The sequence below is a fragment of the Convolutriloba macropyga genome, chromosome 11, assembly GCF_964194025.1.
Source record: "Convolutriloba macropyga chromosome 11, txConMacr16.3, whole genome shotgun sequence".
In the NCBI taxonomy this organism is placed as follows: Eukaryota; Metazoa; Xenacoelomorpha; order Acoela; family Convolutidae; genus Convolutriloba; species Convolutriloba macropyga.
This window is the reverse complement of record NC_134478.1, coordinates 19,270,679-19,286,654: the sequence shown is the minus strand read 5'-3', so window position 1 is coordinate 19,286,654 and position 15,976 is coordinate 19,270,679. Positions and strand designations below refer to the sequence as shown.

Below are 15,976 nucleotides of genomic sequence, written 5' to 3'. Positions count from 1 at the left end.
TCACTTTTGTCTGGAACGCTGTAATCAGGGAGGATTTCGGTCTGAATCTTAGCCCAATATATGTTCCTAATTATCCCATTATAAAATAACAACATTCACCCTTGGTTAGATACCCGGGTTGACCAGGGTTGCTCACCATATAATGGACAATATATGGTCGATAAAAATCCACTTTTTTGTTTCGTTCAAAGATTTTGTAGGTATTCGTAAATTAACGAAGATATGCAAAATAACGTATATGTCTCATTTCATCATTAGTAAGTTTCTTTTTTGAAGTGGATTTTTCATGTTAAAATACGGTTACTTATTACTTTGTATGGTTCTTTTTTGACAAGTAAGGTGCTTAGTTTTTGATGGTTAGAAATTCGTAGCATATGGTTTGTTCTATGGAAAATAAGGTCGCATATTTCGCCAGTTTTACGACAAAACAAAGAATTGTCTGAAAAATCTCCTAAGGCAGGCAAACCTTTTACGGTTAAAAATTTAAAGCATCAATCCTAGTCGCAAAAAAAAGTTAATCTTTCAAGGTGTTGCCAGGCAGAGCTAATCTTGCAGTTTTTACTTAAATCGCAATGCACAAGGGGGCTGAAAAGGGCAATAATATGATTCTGTTGAAAGTCTTCCGTCATCGTATTCGAACTATTGCACTTGTGATGATTTTTTCACAACTTTTAGAAAAACATTGGCATGGCATATCATTTTGTTCATCAAATGGTGCTTAAGTGATCGATCTTTCAAAAAACGCATAAAATTTGTCTTAAATTTGGTTTTCGTTGGCGACATCAGTTTTTTGCCTGTCCTTTTCTCATCATTTTCAAGGCACCAGAAATAATCATCGGAAAAAGGCAGCTTTTTTAACTTTTAGTAATCGATTTAAAATTCTATTATTTTTTTTTTGTGAGCAATAAAATTTTGAATACAAAAAAATAAAATTCTATTTCAGCTAGCTTTCTGGAAAACTAAATCAAAACCTTATATTTTATTGAGAACTGTTAACAATTTTTTCGATTTCAGTTTGATGGTTGAATTGGAATGTTTTTGATGAAAATCATACAGCATGTGTTGCTCAACTTTATTTAAAACCCCAATATCAGATTTGACTATAAACGAATTGGGGATTGCCCTGTTCTTAAGTAAAGGGAAAAAGATAGCTTTCTTAGAGCTAATATCCAGAAAAATTTCTCCGAATTCTAACAAACTTCACTTCTGCTGTGAGTCTTAAGTGTTTTGTACATTATATCAAAACCATTAACAGAAAAATTGTCTCAAAATGGCAAGAAATAGTTATCAGACTAAAAAAAATACTGCAAGAGTTTGCTCTCCAGCAGCGCAAAGTAGATTTCCTGAAAAACAAAACATATCGTTTGCCTAGAAAATTTTCGAGAACTAGCAATTTTCAACTCGCAGGAAAGTACTTCCAACCATATAGTGCCAGTGTTAATTTTGTTAAAATTTATGAAGTGTTATTAAAATCAATCAATAAAAAAACAATGTTTATGTTTCCCAAGGTTAAGATAGAAACTTTCACGTTCAATAACTGATAATGACTGTACATATTTGTTTAAATAAGGCTATATGGCACCGCAATGAAAAACTGCTCAGGAGGTTTAAAAAGTGTTTTCTGAACAGATCTATTCGTTATTGTGCGATAGAAAAATTTAGGTACAAAATGTTATTAGTTTCTTTAAATCTTCACAATCATTAGATAAAGTTCTTCGTCTCTCACCTTTTAGTGAACTTTTGTTCAATTTCTTTGAATGTAAAGCAAAAACGTTATAATCAGTTTTTGCTTCTCCGAATTTAGGAAATTTGTTGAACAAACGTAACAATGAATGTGAACAATTTTGATTTCGTGTTTGTTTTCGTTTTTTGACAGTTTTGTCGTACGGTGATAGATACCTTTCTGTATCTACACTCGTACTTTAGTCTATATGTGTCTGATTACTCCATTTGAAGGGCGAATGCTTATTTAGTTCATTTTGTTGCTAACTTCTTATTAACTTCCTCCCACTTTGCAAGTAATGTCTGTTCATGCTGTCTAGTGATTTCATACTGTAAACAAATCTAATTTTACTTCCCGGATGTTTGATCAAATGTTGAACAAACCCTTTTCTTCATTTTACTTAATTCTAGTTGTCACTCTTCTCATTTTCAGCGCTATCGCTTAGTTGAATTAAATCTTTGTCAAACGCTTCTCAATTGAACTAACTAGATAGAAATCATCCATTCGCGACGCGATTGCCTAATCGCCAAGTAATCGACAAAAAGTAGATAGCACATTTGCCATTCGCGACGCAAGTGCCACTTTCTATTTGGATAATACCAATCGCAACGCAATTGACCCAACTCACACTGATTGAGTATAACATGGCGCAGTCAGCAGCGGACTCAAAGAAAACTCCACTGCACATAGAAGCCTTCTGGGAGAAACCCACAGCAACACCCACTCTAACGTGGGACAAATGGACACAAAATTGGAAACTTGCTCTTCTGGCCAAAGAAGGAATACAACTCGACACTCTCTTAGATGATCCTCCTGTATCAGTAAACTATCCACCCGAACCTACATATGAAGAACCAGTAGAAAATCATACGCAGGCCACAGAAAGAGATCGTAAGGTTCGGAACCAGCAGTTGAAAGTGAACTGGCAAAACAGATGCAAGAAGGCTGATGAAATTGGAATTCTCTGTGGAGACAAACCATGGACACTCTGTGAGCAGAAGACGATATCGCTGTTGTATCTAAGCATTGGCACAGAGGGGCGTCGTATCTTCAAGAGCAAATACCCACACTTTCAAGTAGAGAAACAACCTCTAAAAGATTTGTGGCAGGCAATGGAGGAATCATTTACAAAGGTTCGTAACATAACCTACGATCGTTTCGTCTTTTATTCGTGCAAACAACAAAAGGGAGAGTCAGTAGAGAGTTTCTATGGTCGCCTCATAGAACTGGCAGAAAATTGCAACCTCGGAAGCGAAGAAACAACACTAATTCGGGATGCTTTCATACTCAATATGCTTGATCACGAAACTCAAAAGGAGTTGTTGAAAGAAACTGTGGAACCACCGAAAGCACTAGAAATTGCCATACAAATGGAAATGGGAGCACAAAATCAACAGAAAATTAACCAAAACTTAATGACAAGTAATACATCTGTAAATTACATCAACAATAGCTATATTCGCAATCGCAACGCGAATGCACCTCCAGCAAAACGTGACTTCACACGCTATCCATCTATCCCTACAAACTATCAGTATACAAGTATTTGTACTGATTGCGGTCTTCGCTGGAGTCACAATCACAAACAGATTTGCCCTGCGAATGGAAAAAAATGCCACAATTGCGGTATTTTGGGTCATTTTGCTCGGAAATGCCGAAAACCAAAGAAGCAGCAGAATTCAACACAGAAAAATCAAAAAGCAAACGTAAATCAAATTGAACAATCACCAGAAAAAAGTGATGACGAGGAATCAGTAAACTATATAACAAGCTACCAACAATTGTACCAACAAGTATACGATTCAAACTACGAAAGTGACTCAGACGACTACGTGGCGGCTATATCCTCTGATTCAGTTCATCAACTGGAACCATTGAATGTAGCAGTACAGATTGGAGAAATACAAACTTCGGCAATGATCGACTCTGGTAGTGCTGTGAGTATTATAACGAAAAGTCTAGCAAATAGAATCCTACAATCAACTAAATCTGCAAGATGGACAGATTTGTCAGAAAAAAGGAACCTAAAAACGTTCTCCAACGAACCAATCAAAGTCATCGGACATTTGGAAACTACAGTGACCTACAACCATTGGAAAGATGTATCAGCAATGTTGACAGTGGTAGATGACGGCCACAAAAACATAATTGGAAGAGATCTGTTTGGCTCACTGAGGATTGCAGTTGTCCAACAACAACCAGAAACTGGTAAATGTGTTAATAACATCACTAATTCTGCATGTAAAATTAAAGAGACAGTTGCGACGCGATTTCCACATTTGGTATCAAGAATTGGTCTATCTAAAACACATGTAGCAAAATCAAAGTTTCATCAAAAGTTTACAGCAAAGCATCAAAAAGGCCGACGTGTCCCGATAAATCTACAACCACGAGTTACAGATGAATTAGAAAGACTACAGACAGAAGGCCATATTGAAAAATTATCTAGTTGTTCGGATGAAAACTTCATATCCCCAATCGTAATAACCGTAAAGAAAGACCAGTCAATAAAGCTAGCACTAGATTCAAAAGTTCTAAATAAAGCAATACACAAAAACAAATATCAAATGCCAAATATTGAAATGTTAATTGATACCATCTCACAACACCTAACAAGTACACACAACAGTCAACAAGCTTATTTCACCACATTAGACCTTAAATACGCATATAGTCAATTAAAATTACATCACGAAACAGCAAAACATTGTAATTTTAATATAATATGTGGTGAATCTACTGGTACATATAGATTCAAAACAGGTTTCTATGGTCTCACAGACATGCCAGCGGAATTTCAAAAAGCCATGGACTATACTCTAGTAGGTTTGCAGAACACATACTGTTTCCTGGATGATATAATAATCGTTAGTACAGGCACTGAAGCAGACCATTTAGCTTTAGTTTTCAAATGTCTTCAAAAGCTAGATGACGATAATTTGAGAATTAATTTACAAAAATGCCACTTTGCAAAACCAGAAATAGAATGGCTCGGTTACAAATTTACACAAACAGGTATATCACCATTAGAAAGCAAAACGGCTGCAATTCTCACAATACCACCACCAACAACATTAAAACGTCTTAGATCATTTCTAGGATCAGTCCACTATATCGGTAAATTTATACCACACCTAGCACAATTATGCCACCCTCTCAGACCACTACTAAAGGAATCAGTAAAATTCGTCTGGACAGATGAACACACAAAACACTTTAATCTAATTAAAGAAAAAATAGCAAATAGTACTGAAAATAGTCACTACAATCCCAAATTAGATGTTCGAGTAAAATGTGACGCTTCACGCTCAGGATTAGGGGCAGCTTTAGAACAAAATACACCAGAGGGTTGGTATCCAATTGCATTCGCGTCACGATTTCTCAACTCAACAGAAGAACGCTACAGTGTTAACGAATTGGAATTATTGGGGATAGTGTGGTCAATTGACTATTTTAAATATTATCTATACGGGAAAAATTTCACGGTAGTAACAGACCACAGAGCTTTATTATCAATACTCAAAGAACATCGATCTAATAAATCATATAACAGCCGTTTGTCTCGCTGGATAGATAGACTGTTACCATACAATTTCACAATCGAACATATGCCAGGTGCAAAAATGGGACTTGTTGATTACATTTCTAGAAACCCCTTCGCTAGAGCTAAAAAAATATCTACTTATGATGAACATTTTGTTGTAGCAACAATTTCTAAAATTCGTGATTCAATGAAACATCTTATAACGAATAAAGAAACAACAACTAAAAAATTTCAGACTATATTAAAGTCAAATATGCCACCACAACAAATAAAACCTCCATTCGCACCGCGATTAACCACACAGTTAAATATTAATTCGACAAAATTTCAATTACCATTTGCACCGCAATTAACAACTTCACAGTTGAAACCTCCATTCGCATCGCAATTAACACTTAGAAATTCAAATGTTAATAATCATTTTGATCATCCATTTGCGCCGCAAATGCCACTTAAAACCAGCAAATTACAATTCGTACCAAATCAGCATAAAGTCAATAATTCACATTCCATTAGCAAATTCATTGCAAAAGAGGTGCAAATGTCAGACAGTAAAGAATGTGAACAATCTGAACAATTAGTCCCAACTCAACCCATTAATGGCAATAAAGCAAATAATCCACCAAATAACACCAAATTAAGCGCGAAAATACCCAAATCCGAGTATAAATACCACACACCAAAAAACAAATCGCTTTTTGCCCAAATTCAGCGTTCAAACAATTACTTCATAAATAAAGAGAATAAACCTTTAAAATCAAAAAATACAATAAACAGCCTCAGAATTATGTCAAAATCAAAAGCAGTCCGTTCAAAATCAACACCAGCAAAAGCACGAGTCACCTTTTCGGATACAACCCCATCGACCCCAGAATCAAACAATACAAGCCGTACCGAAACTCCAACAGGTAGCATGATCGATGAAACAGATGACCTGATGTTCAACGAAACACTTCAAAAAGTGTTCAGCAAAAAATTCCTCGCTATATTAACGGGGAAAGATGCAATCTTAAAAGAGGTACGAGATTGTGTATTACGAGACGACGCTGAAAGACTGCAGGAAATTAGTCCGTATCTCCATTCATATTGGAGAGACTTGAGTGTAAAAAACGGGTGCGTCTGTCTAGACGAAAGAATAGCAATCCCCAAAGCTATAAAGGATGCTGTACTCGAAGACATACACTCAACTCATCCGGGCAGTTTTGCAATGTTATCGTTGGCTCAGAATATTTGGTGGCCTTATATCCACAGGGATATATTGGCAAAAGCCAGTGAATGCAAGGCATGCACTGAGATAGGTAAGAATCTTAAACCAGTGATTTCGCACCGCAAATGGACACCTTTACCTAAGTGTAGTGAACCGAATGAGGAAATACAACTAGATTTTGGTGGACCAATTTTAAATGAGAAAGGAATAGAACAATATTTTATTACAAGTATAGACAGATACTCTAAATATCCTACGGCAGAAATAGTAAACAATGCATCAGGCCCAAATGTAGTTAAATTCTTAAATAATTATATATACCAACACGGAGTACCCAGAACTATTAGATTAGATCAAGCTAAATGTTTTACAGGAAAAAATTTTGAGACATTTTGTGCTGAAAATAATATTACACCTATATATGCACCAGCAAATGACCATAGAGCAGTCGGATTAGTAGAACGTATTATTCAAACAATTAAACGACAATTATCTTGCATGAAATCACAATTAAATAAAAAATTTCATTTAGAAAATTCATTGAAAGCAATAATACAACGCTTAAGAATATCAAAACAAAAAACATTAAATATTACACCATTTGGGGCACACTTTGGCAGAAAATGTAATACACCTATATCAAATATCACTACTAAACCTAATAATAAAAATTTGAACTATAATGCCATAATTAATTATTATTTAGACGAGGACACAATCCCAGGTCGTTCGTACCTAACGGAAGAACAATGGGCCGACACTGCATTATGCTCCGACACCGAAATAGAAAAGGTCATTTGCGCTGCAAGTTCCCGCGCACGATTGGAGCAAGAAAAACGCAAGGACGGAGAGACAAGATTCCTCAAACCCGAAGCTATTTGCCGCGAGATACCATGCTCCGAAAGAAGTATCCAAGTTAAATTGGCCAGAAAGCGACACGAAAGCCAACGACAGAAAAAAAATTTAGACGGTCTCTATGAAGTATTAGCGCCAGGGAGTACCGTCTGCAAGATAAGCCCGACAACGAGCGTTATAAAGGAGCCATATAAACCGGAAGTTAGAGTCCGAAATTCTGACATCGCGAAATTCGGAACGCGAGCCGAACGCGAAACAAAATTACTAGAATACATAGATCGCCGCCCACAGAAAATAACAGAAAAAACATTAGAACAGAAAATTCATCTTCACAAAAAGGACTTAATTCGGAAAAACACCGGGGACAAGAAAATCAAGAGGAATAAACGACAAGCCGACGACGTAAGCATAGTCTCTTCTGGACGTTCTTGTATTTCAACAACAAGCAACATCGCACGATCACTAAAGATGCGTATTCCGAAAAGGAATCCAAAATACGACACAGCCTTTCAAAACAGACCTGATTTAGTACAAGTACTCAACATAAGTCCAATTGCGCCGCAAATGGATGATTCAACTGTAGCAGGACCATCTGCAACACAAACAACATCAACGACACCTACACACCCAACACCAATTTTGAAGAAAACTTCAAAACGTAATTTAACCATAAGCGACACATCGGATTCGGATACTTCCTCTGTCAGAAGAAGTAAACGAACTTTAAAGAAAAAGAAAACTCAGACAATAGTTGAAAAGGTTCGCAATACTGAAGGATATGTCGACGACCAAGATATCGAAACTGTAGAAGACTCGTACCAGAGCATTGACGACCGACAAGAACAACCGAGAAATGACCGTATTACAAGCGGAAATGGCTGGACAAAGTGACAGCGAATAAAAACTTTGTTAAAACAAACTTTTTCTCTCAAACTTATATTTTACTTATTATTTAATATTTTACTACTTACTAACCGGTGAATATTTATTAATTTTCTGATTTTAATTAATAATTTATTTTCTTTCCAAGGGGGGAGAAATGTCGTACGGTGATAGATACCTTTCTGTATCTACACTCGTACTTTAGTCTATATGTGTCTGATTACTCCATTTGAAGGGCGAATGCTTATTTAGTTCATTTTGTTGCTAACTTCTTATTAACTTCCTCCCACTTTGCAAGTAATGTCTGTTCATGCTGTCTAGTGATTTCATACTGTAAACAAATCTAATTTTACTTCCCGGATGTTTGATCAAATGTTGAACAAACCCTTTTCTTCATTTTACTTAATTCTAGTTGTCACTCTTCTCATTTTCAGCGCTATCGCTTAGTTGAATTAAATCTTTGTCAAACGCTTCTCAATTGAACTAACTAGATAGAAATCATCCATTCGCGACGCGATTGCCTAATCGCCAAGTAATCGACAAAAAGTAGATAGCACATTTGCCATTCGCGACGCAAGTGCCACTTTCTATTTGGATAATACCAATCGCAACGCAATTGACCCAACTCACACTGATTGAGTATAACAAGTTTATTGAACATTTAAAACCAAATATTTTTTTGATATTTCATATTGTTTCGTTGTAAAATGTAGATGGTCCTTGAGCAGGACAAAAACGACAACAAGCATATTGTTATAAATGGCTTACAAGATACTCTTGTTGTGGGAAAATTGATGAGTTCCTGAGAAAAGAGTGCAACATTAACAAACTCTCTCCGAATCCCTTTTTATGATGAAAAAATTAAAAAGTGGTAAAGAAGCTACACGCGGAGTTTTACATGTCAAGAGTTTACCTGTACTAAAATTTTGGGATGTAAGATTTACTTATTCGTAATGATGTTGGCAATCTATTCTGACAATGGCCCTCGCTTTCTTTCAATTGAATGAATGAACTAATTAAACTTTTAATCCAGATGTATGAGTAGTTCCAATGGTTGCACTAAAAATAGGTTTAGTCTGAATTAAAAACAACAGTACCAAAGTACTTCTAAAATGCTCCTCATCAAACATTCTCGTTACGTAGGTTTCATTACTTGGTCAAATTCAAAACGTCATCGTTACCATCCATGTATACCTTTGAAATGGCTCTATAGTGCCTCACATTTTTGAGACTCTGGACGCTTGCCAAGGTTATTAGGCCATAGCTCTTTGTTATTCAAAACATTGTACAGCTTTATAGCTCTAAAGTGTATTGATTTTTCCATCGGTGAATTACTCTTCGGTAAAAGTTGTATTGCTTTTCCTTACTTCTCGTGCTCATAGTTTGATTGAATTTGAGTTTCTTTCTATTTTTTTTTGGAAATTGAACAAAAGAAATTTGAGCAGCTAATGGAGATATAGTTCGTACACGGTTTGAATTCCTGATTCCGCAAACAAATGCGTGCAAGTTTCGTGTTTTGTCAGGTCATAAACAAGACGAAGAATTTTCTTTGCAAACCAAAAATTGGTTTCAATGACAACTCTGTAGTAGATCTATATACTACTAAAACCATACGAGATCACCGGTATGATGTAATTATTATAAAACACCTTTTAAAGATGTTGAGATAGCACGTGTTTGTTTTTAATCAATCCCCGAAGTTTCTTTTTCAATTCTTTTATTAAATTAAACAAAATCACGAGAAAAATTCAAACACTTTTGGCACTATCTGTGAGAGATGGTTTCAGGATGGCGGTAACTTTCTATTCAATTATACTCAGTGCTGGAACATCACTGTAGAGAGTAAGTTGAACATGATAAAATTCTATAGAAAAATTTGATGGCATTCATCGCCTATCATGTGAGGGAAATGCTAGCGATGTGGTTAAGTCAATCCTAGTCGATTTAGGATGTCATTATAAGGTTACCCGTACCTAACTCAAATCAAATTCAGTACTGAATCAGAGTAAAATTCAGAAATTATCAGTACTGATTCAGACTCTGATTCAGGTCACATTTCGCTCTGAATTCCTCTGATTCAGAGTTTGATACAGACTCTGAATCAGACTTTGATTCAGACTCTGAGTTTTGTCTGAATCAGACTCTGATTCAGACTTTGATTTTTTTCTGATTCAGATTCTGATTCAGACTCTGAATCAGACTCTGATTCAGACTCTGATCTTCTCTGAATTAGGGAAAATTCATAACTATGTTCATGAGCCAAACTAGGTTTTGCCATTGTTTTTGCTCTCAGGTCCCTAAAATGTATAAATTCATACAATACCTGTAGAAAATGAAGAAATTTATATAATTGTTGTCGGAAATCTCCTCAAGTCAATTTAAAGACTGACTTTTTGAGATTTTGCAGCATGCTCTGTGTGGTTTAAACCCTCCTCTTTTTTCATTCCGGGCTGGGGACCGGCAGTAGCGGAGTTACTGAATTAAACTCTAGAAAAACTGGTATAGCATGGTAAAAAACCACGCTTGAACCAGGCTTGAAATTTTTTTTCAAATAAACGTATTCTGTTCATTTCTTTTGCAGATTCACAGTTCACATAGCCCATAAAACTGTTTCTAAACCAAAAAAAAAGCGAAAAAAGCAATATTTCACAATACCAATAAAACCTATTTTAAAACTGATTATAGAGAAAATTGCAAATTCTTTAAATAATGACAATTTTTTTTCAAATAAACGTATTCTGACAAAAATTATAATATCTTTTTACTAAAATCTTGCAAGGTCTTGCCAGATTAACATCCTGTCTCGGCAAAGGAATTAAGGTGGCAAACAAAACCCATTGTGATAATGAAAACCGATATCGTTGAAATTCTAATTCAGGCATGGATATGTTTCGTATTGTCTGATTCCTTAGATTGAGAAAGTGGTGTTCTGTTGCTTCTTGGACGAGGACTACAAAGTGTACGAGCACCTCATCAACAACAAGATATTCACCTCATGAGCAAGAAGCCATCATCTATCAACCAGATAGACATTTACAAAGCAACGAAGTTCATGAAAAATGTTGATATGCTGCCGAAGGCACTGCATGACATGCTAGAGCCCTAAAAGGTGCTTTCTCTTGAATTAACACAATATTTTGTTTCTGACTACCGAAGTTAAATTTATATTATGTATTTCACTGGTCGTTCCGAAAAACTGTAACTGTTACTGTCGAACACTCCCCCCCCCCCCCCCCCCCCCCCCCTATTTCAGCTACTGCTTATGAAGTCTGTTACACTTCTAAATCAAATTTGTGAACCTCACTCGTGCCAATGAACTGAGCTGATGCTACTATTAGGTGACCTTGGTGATTTCGAAACAATCCAAGTGAATCAGAGATTTAAAGGGAATCTTCTGCTAAAGATCTGACAAAACTTTAAAAAGTCGTCCGGCTAATTGACAGAAAGCGAATGCATTTTCTTTAAAAAAATGATGAAGACGGTAGTGAGATCATGCACCATAAAAATGCTAGATCAGATCTTATGCGACAAAAGTACGTATCATCAGATCAGGTCTTACACAAAAATTCTTGTAATCGGATCATAAAAGATAAAGGTTGAACCCGTTATCTGACCGCCGATTTGTTGGCTTTTTGATCATAAGATCGGATAAAAGAACCTTTTTAACTATTTTTTAAAATTTACAAATCAATATTTAAGTGATAATTCTACCGGTTTTTTCTATACAATCAATAGCTTTCTGCGAAACACCACAAAAGTTAACAGAATGAGTGTTTTCTAAACTTGATCTAGGCTTGCAGTGAGAGGATTCGCCGCCCAAAAGATCAATCAAGTAAAATAAACCAACGGTTTTCAATTGCTGAAGCAACCGCAACTTTGTTACTCTGCTAGTTCCCCTCTATCATCCTTGTACGCTCTTAAAACTTAGATTGTCTCGAATAAAAAATTATTCTCAAAAAGGCCCGGAAAATCACTTTGGGTCATGATGACAGATGTACAAAAATTAATTGATTTTTATTGAAAAGAACAATCTCAAGACAATTTATAACGGTAATTAGGATGATAAAAACAAAATATCCGTGGTTCACTTCCCAAGTGAACTTAATTTAAATGCTCTAAGTATTTCGCCAATTTCCAATTTTCGCCACACTAAACTATGATTGCATCTATCGTTAGAAATCTGCCAAAATCCGTGGGAGAGTTGTGTTTATTATGCAAACAAGTCAAAGTCAGACTATGCTCTGTCATTCAATGCCAACCATATTCAGTTTCCACCTTATATTAAGGAAACCAACTTTGAAATCATATGTACAGACCTTTTTGCCTTATAGCAACATGCACTTGACATATTTATCATTTTTCGCGTAGTAAACTTTAAAATGCTCATCCCTTCATTCTCACTATCAAAACTAACTAGCTGTAATCATTCTGTGTCAAAAACTTTATGTTTTAGTTCGTTTACCAAACCTCATAAAAAACTAAGCGCAAGGGTTGGTCTCAATTTTAAAGGCAGTTCGTGAAATTTCTTGTAATTAGAAAATATCATTAACAACAGCTTTCCTAGAAGTTCAATTATTAACATACGGACACTATTAGGGGGTCAGACGTCCAAATCTGATGTCCAAATCGAAAAAACACCAACATCACAAAAATCCGTTTACAGTTGCATCAACCTAAAATTTTCAGTATATATCTATTTTCATTATCTTTTCAAACTATCCGTTTTGACGTATTAATTATCAAAACATTCAATTCACACCTTTTTCCGTTGCTAAATACTCAAGGCTCAATTTGATCTACAAACTATACCAGCTTGATCGGATAATTGATGATACATGATGTCATTAATTCTCGATTAATATCCATGTAATATTACTCTCCAAGTGGGCGGTTGGTAAATTTTTGGAGTTGGTATTTCTTAAATCTGATAAAATGCACATCAAATTCTATTTTTGGTTCTCTTCAAATTGCCAAATTAATTTCACAATCAAGTTTTCATCTGAAAAGGAATTTTAAAAGATCTTAGTCTGATCACACATTAGGACTTTCCCCCTGATGCACACATACAATTTTGCTACGCAATTAATATAAACTGATGTAACCTGCCTACTCAATATTCTTTTGTTCAGCAATTTTGGTCTATACTAGTTGTAAGATATATCACTAAACCCAATTCTCTGGTGCTTTGGAAACTAGAAAAAGAACCAGAAATCTAGCGTAACTCAATGAAACTAATTCAATGATTACCATAATGAAATTATGCATCTTTTGATAAGACAACTGTTAGCAAGAGTGATTGACACTCCGGAAAAAATCCAAAGCCTGGATATTTTTTTGTAATAAGAGAAACATAAACTTCCATCTTTTATCTTAGTTTTACACGTTATCATATCTTACACCGTAAACTGATTAAATGTTTAAATGACAAGGTATCTCGTCATTTAAACATGACATGTACGGCAAAATTGTACATCGGAAAATATATTTTGTCGGTTCTTATTTTGCATCTTGTAAAAGTTGATAATAAGCGCACCACAATTTCTTATCATTTGGGATCCTATCAAATAATACAGGAAAAAAAATTAACAGGGTTGAAAGCTTTTTATTATCAAAAATCACTATTTATCAAACTTACAAACCATAGCAAACTCATTGAACAGAATTACTTGTGGACTTCTCTAGACCATTTTAGTCCGTAATGCGGATGGCAAGTGTGGTCAACACGAGAATCTTACACAAAGAAAATTCTAGGATTAGGGAGCAATGAATGTGAATAAATTTAAAAAACGTGGTGACAATAATAGTTTTCCTTTAAAAGTTCTCATTGTACGAGTTAAGAAGTGATGTACTCAGCTCATATTCGATCACAAGTTGCATGCTTAACATGCAAAGTTTTCGAATTGATTTAAATTGTAAGAGCTTGCAAAGCGATTGGTTATTTTGTGCTCAATTTCGAGTTTTATTTAGGGTCATATTTTAAAAATTAATAACTATGTGTTTATCTTTTAAGAAATTAAGAGCATGGTTATCTTGTAAGTGTTTGTAAAATTTGTGCAAAATACTCAGATATCAATGCAATTTTGGGAGCCACCTTGAATTTAATTTTCTATAATATGAAAATTGAAAAAGAACTAGAATACTCTTTTTGATAAAACCACAAGCGTCGTGAAGAACTATGCAGCATAAAACAGCAATTCAGAAACTTGAAGTTAAACTAGATCAACCGATTGCAAAAAACGTTATCTTAATTATACACTGACAGTTTTTTCAAAAAGAAATTGCGGCAATGAGTTAACACGCTAGAAGTAACAAAAAAATGACGATTTTTTTCTCATCTCATTTTTCTAGCTCAATATATGACCAATAGTTGAAATTTAATCAAAATATTAGATTCAAGATCCAGTTGCAAATTTTATCAACCGAATTTTTACCAAATATCAAGTTTTCTTCAAAAATCTGAGTTGTTGAAAACTTCCTTCTAGTTTTGCCTTTTTACAAAGAATCCGTTTAAAGTTAATTTCGCCAATTCTAAATGTATCATAATTGCATATTCTTTATGACAATTTGAATTAATCAAAACAAAAGATTCGATTCGAAACTTAGGTGGAAAATGGATGAAAAGTTTTGAAAGTCGGATTTCTTTACAAACTTTGTACCGAAATTTTGAATGTTTTTTCTATTTTTAATTATCTCACATATATGCATAACAGGTTTGTTAAAAAATAACTTGCAAGATTGACTCTTTGCTATTTTTGAGGTCTTCAGATTTTTAGTTCGCAGCATTAACAATTTACCTGTGAAATGGATGACAGCCCCAAAGACTTATTTTTGTGAAAAAATTAAGAAAAAATTCCATTGAGAAGAAAGTTTAAAAATTCATAACCCAAAAACTTCCTCCTCAAATGGCAAAAAGCAGATTTATTTGGTTCGTTTTTTTCTTATAATTTCAGTAAGAAGGTATGAATTTTTCTGTAATGATTCCAACCTGCTTTATTTCATTAAGAATGGAAAGTTCAAAATTTTTTTTTAATCAAAGAGTTTAATCGCAAAGCTGATTATTAAAGCATTCATATTGTATATGAAACTATGTTTGTTAGGTGGACTGGTGTTGGTCAAATAATGTCATTTTTACGACATGCTTTTTAAATCAATTTCAAAATCCGATCACGTAATTAAGGAAAACACTCATCAAAAATCAAGGCCAAACTTTTGTTAAGAGAATTTTTCAAAAAATTGCAGAAGATGTTCCTCAGAATCACATTTTAGGAAAATGCTGATTTTTCAATTGCTTAAAGGAATTTATTCTCTCAATAAAGCTTGAGTGGTTATAACAGATACGATTTTTTGAACAGACTTAAAGTGCGATATTAAATTCAGCAATCAGGATAAAATGATAGACACTCAATTTAACTAACAGAAACTAACAAAATTTTACAGCTTTACAAAAAGAACAAATATATCGAAAGATAATAGATTATTGAAGGAAATCAATAGAGGCAATTTCGGAAATGTTGTGCTCAGATGTGGCTTTATGTTTACTTCCCGGTTTTTTTTTATAATATTTCAAGCTGCGAATTGCAACGTTTTATCATTTTTTTACTAAATAGCGGTCTATTAAAAGTTTTAGTTCCGTGTTATGAAAGTATGGATCTTGAAACATTTAAATCCAAAGTAATCATTCGAAGTTATTTGAAAAATGACCAGAGTTCAGAAAAATAAAAAGGAGTTATTGATTTATTCAGTTCTACATAAAGTTAAACAGTTT

General features: G+C 34.5%; 2 protein-coding genes across 4 annotated transcripts in view; one reads left to right on the top strand and one right to left on the bottom strand.

Annotated features, from left to right (window-relative positions):
• LOC142349691 (serine/threonine-protein kinase ULK2-like) overlaps positions 1-11,390 on the top strand; it is a 58,403-nt gene extending 47,013 nt beyond the window's left edge. The window contains exon 11 of the mRNA XM_075401421.1: positions 11,124-11,390. Within this exon, the coding sequence (XP_075257536.1) occupies positions 11,124-11,210 (87 nt within the window). The 3' untranslated portion in view covers positions 11,211-11,390. The remainder of the gene's footprint in view (positions 1-11,123) is intronic.
• Positions 1-15,976, bottom strand: part of LOC142349858 (uncharacterized) — a 277,179-nt gene that overhangs the window by 81,693 nt on the left and 179,510 nt on the right. The gene's annotated exons all lie outside the window — the stretch shown is intronic.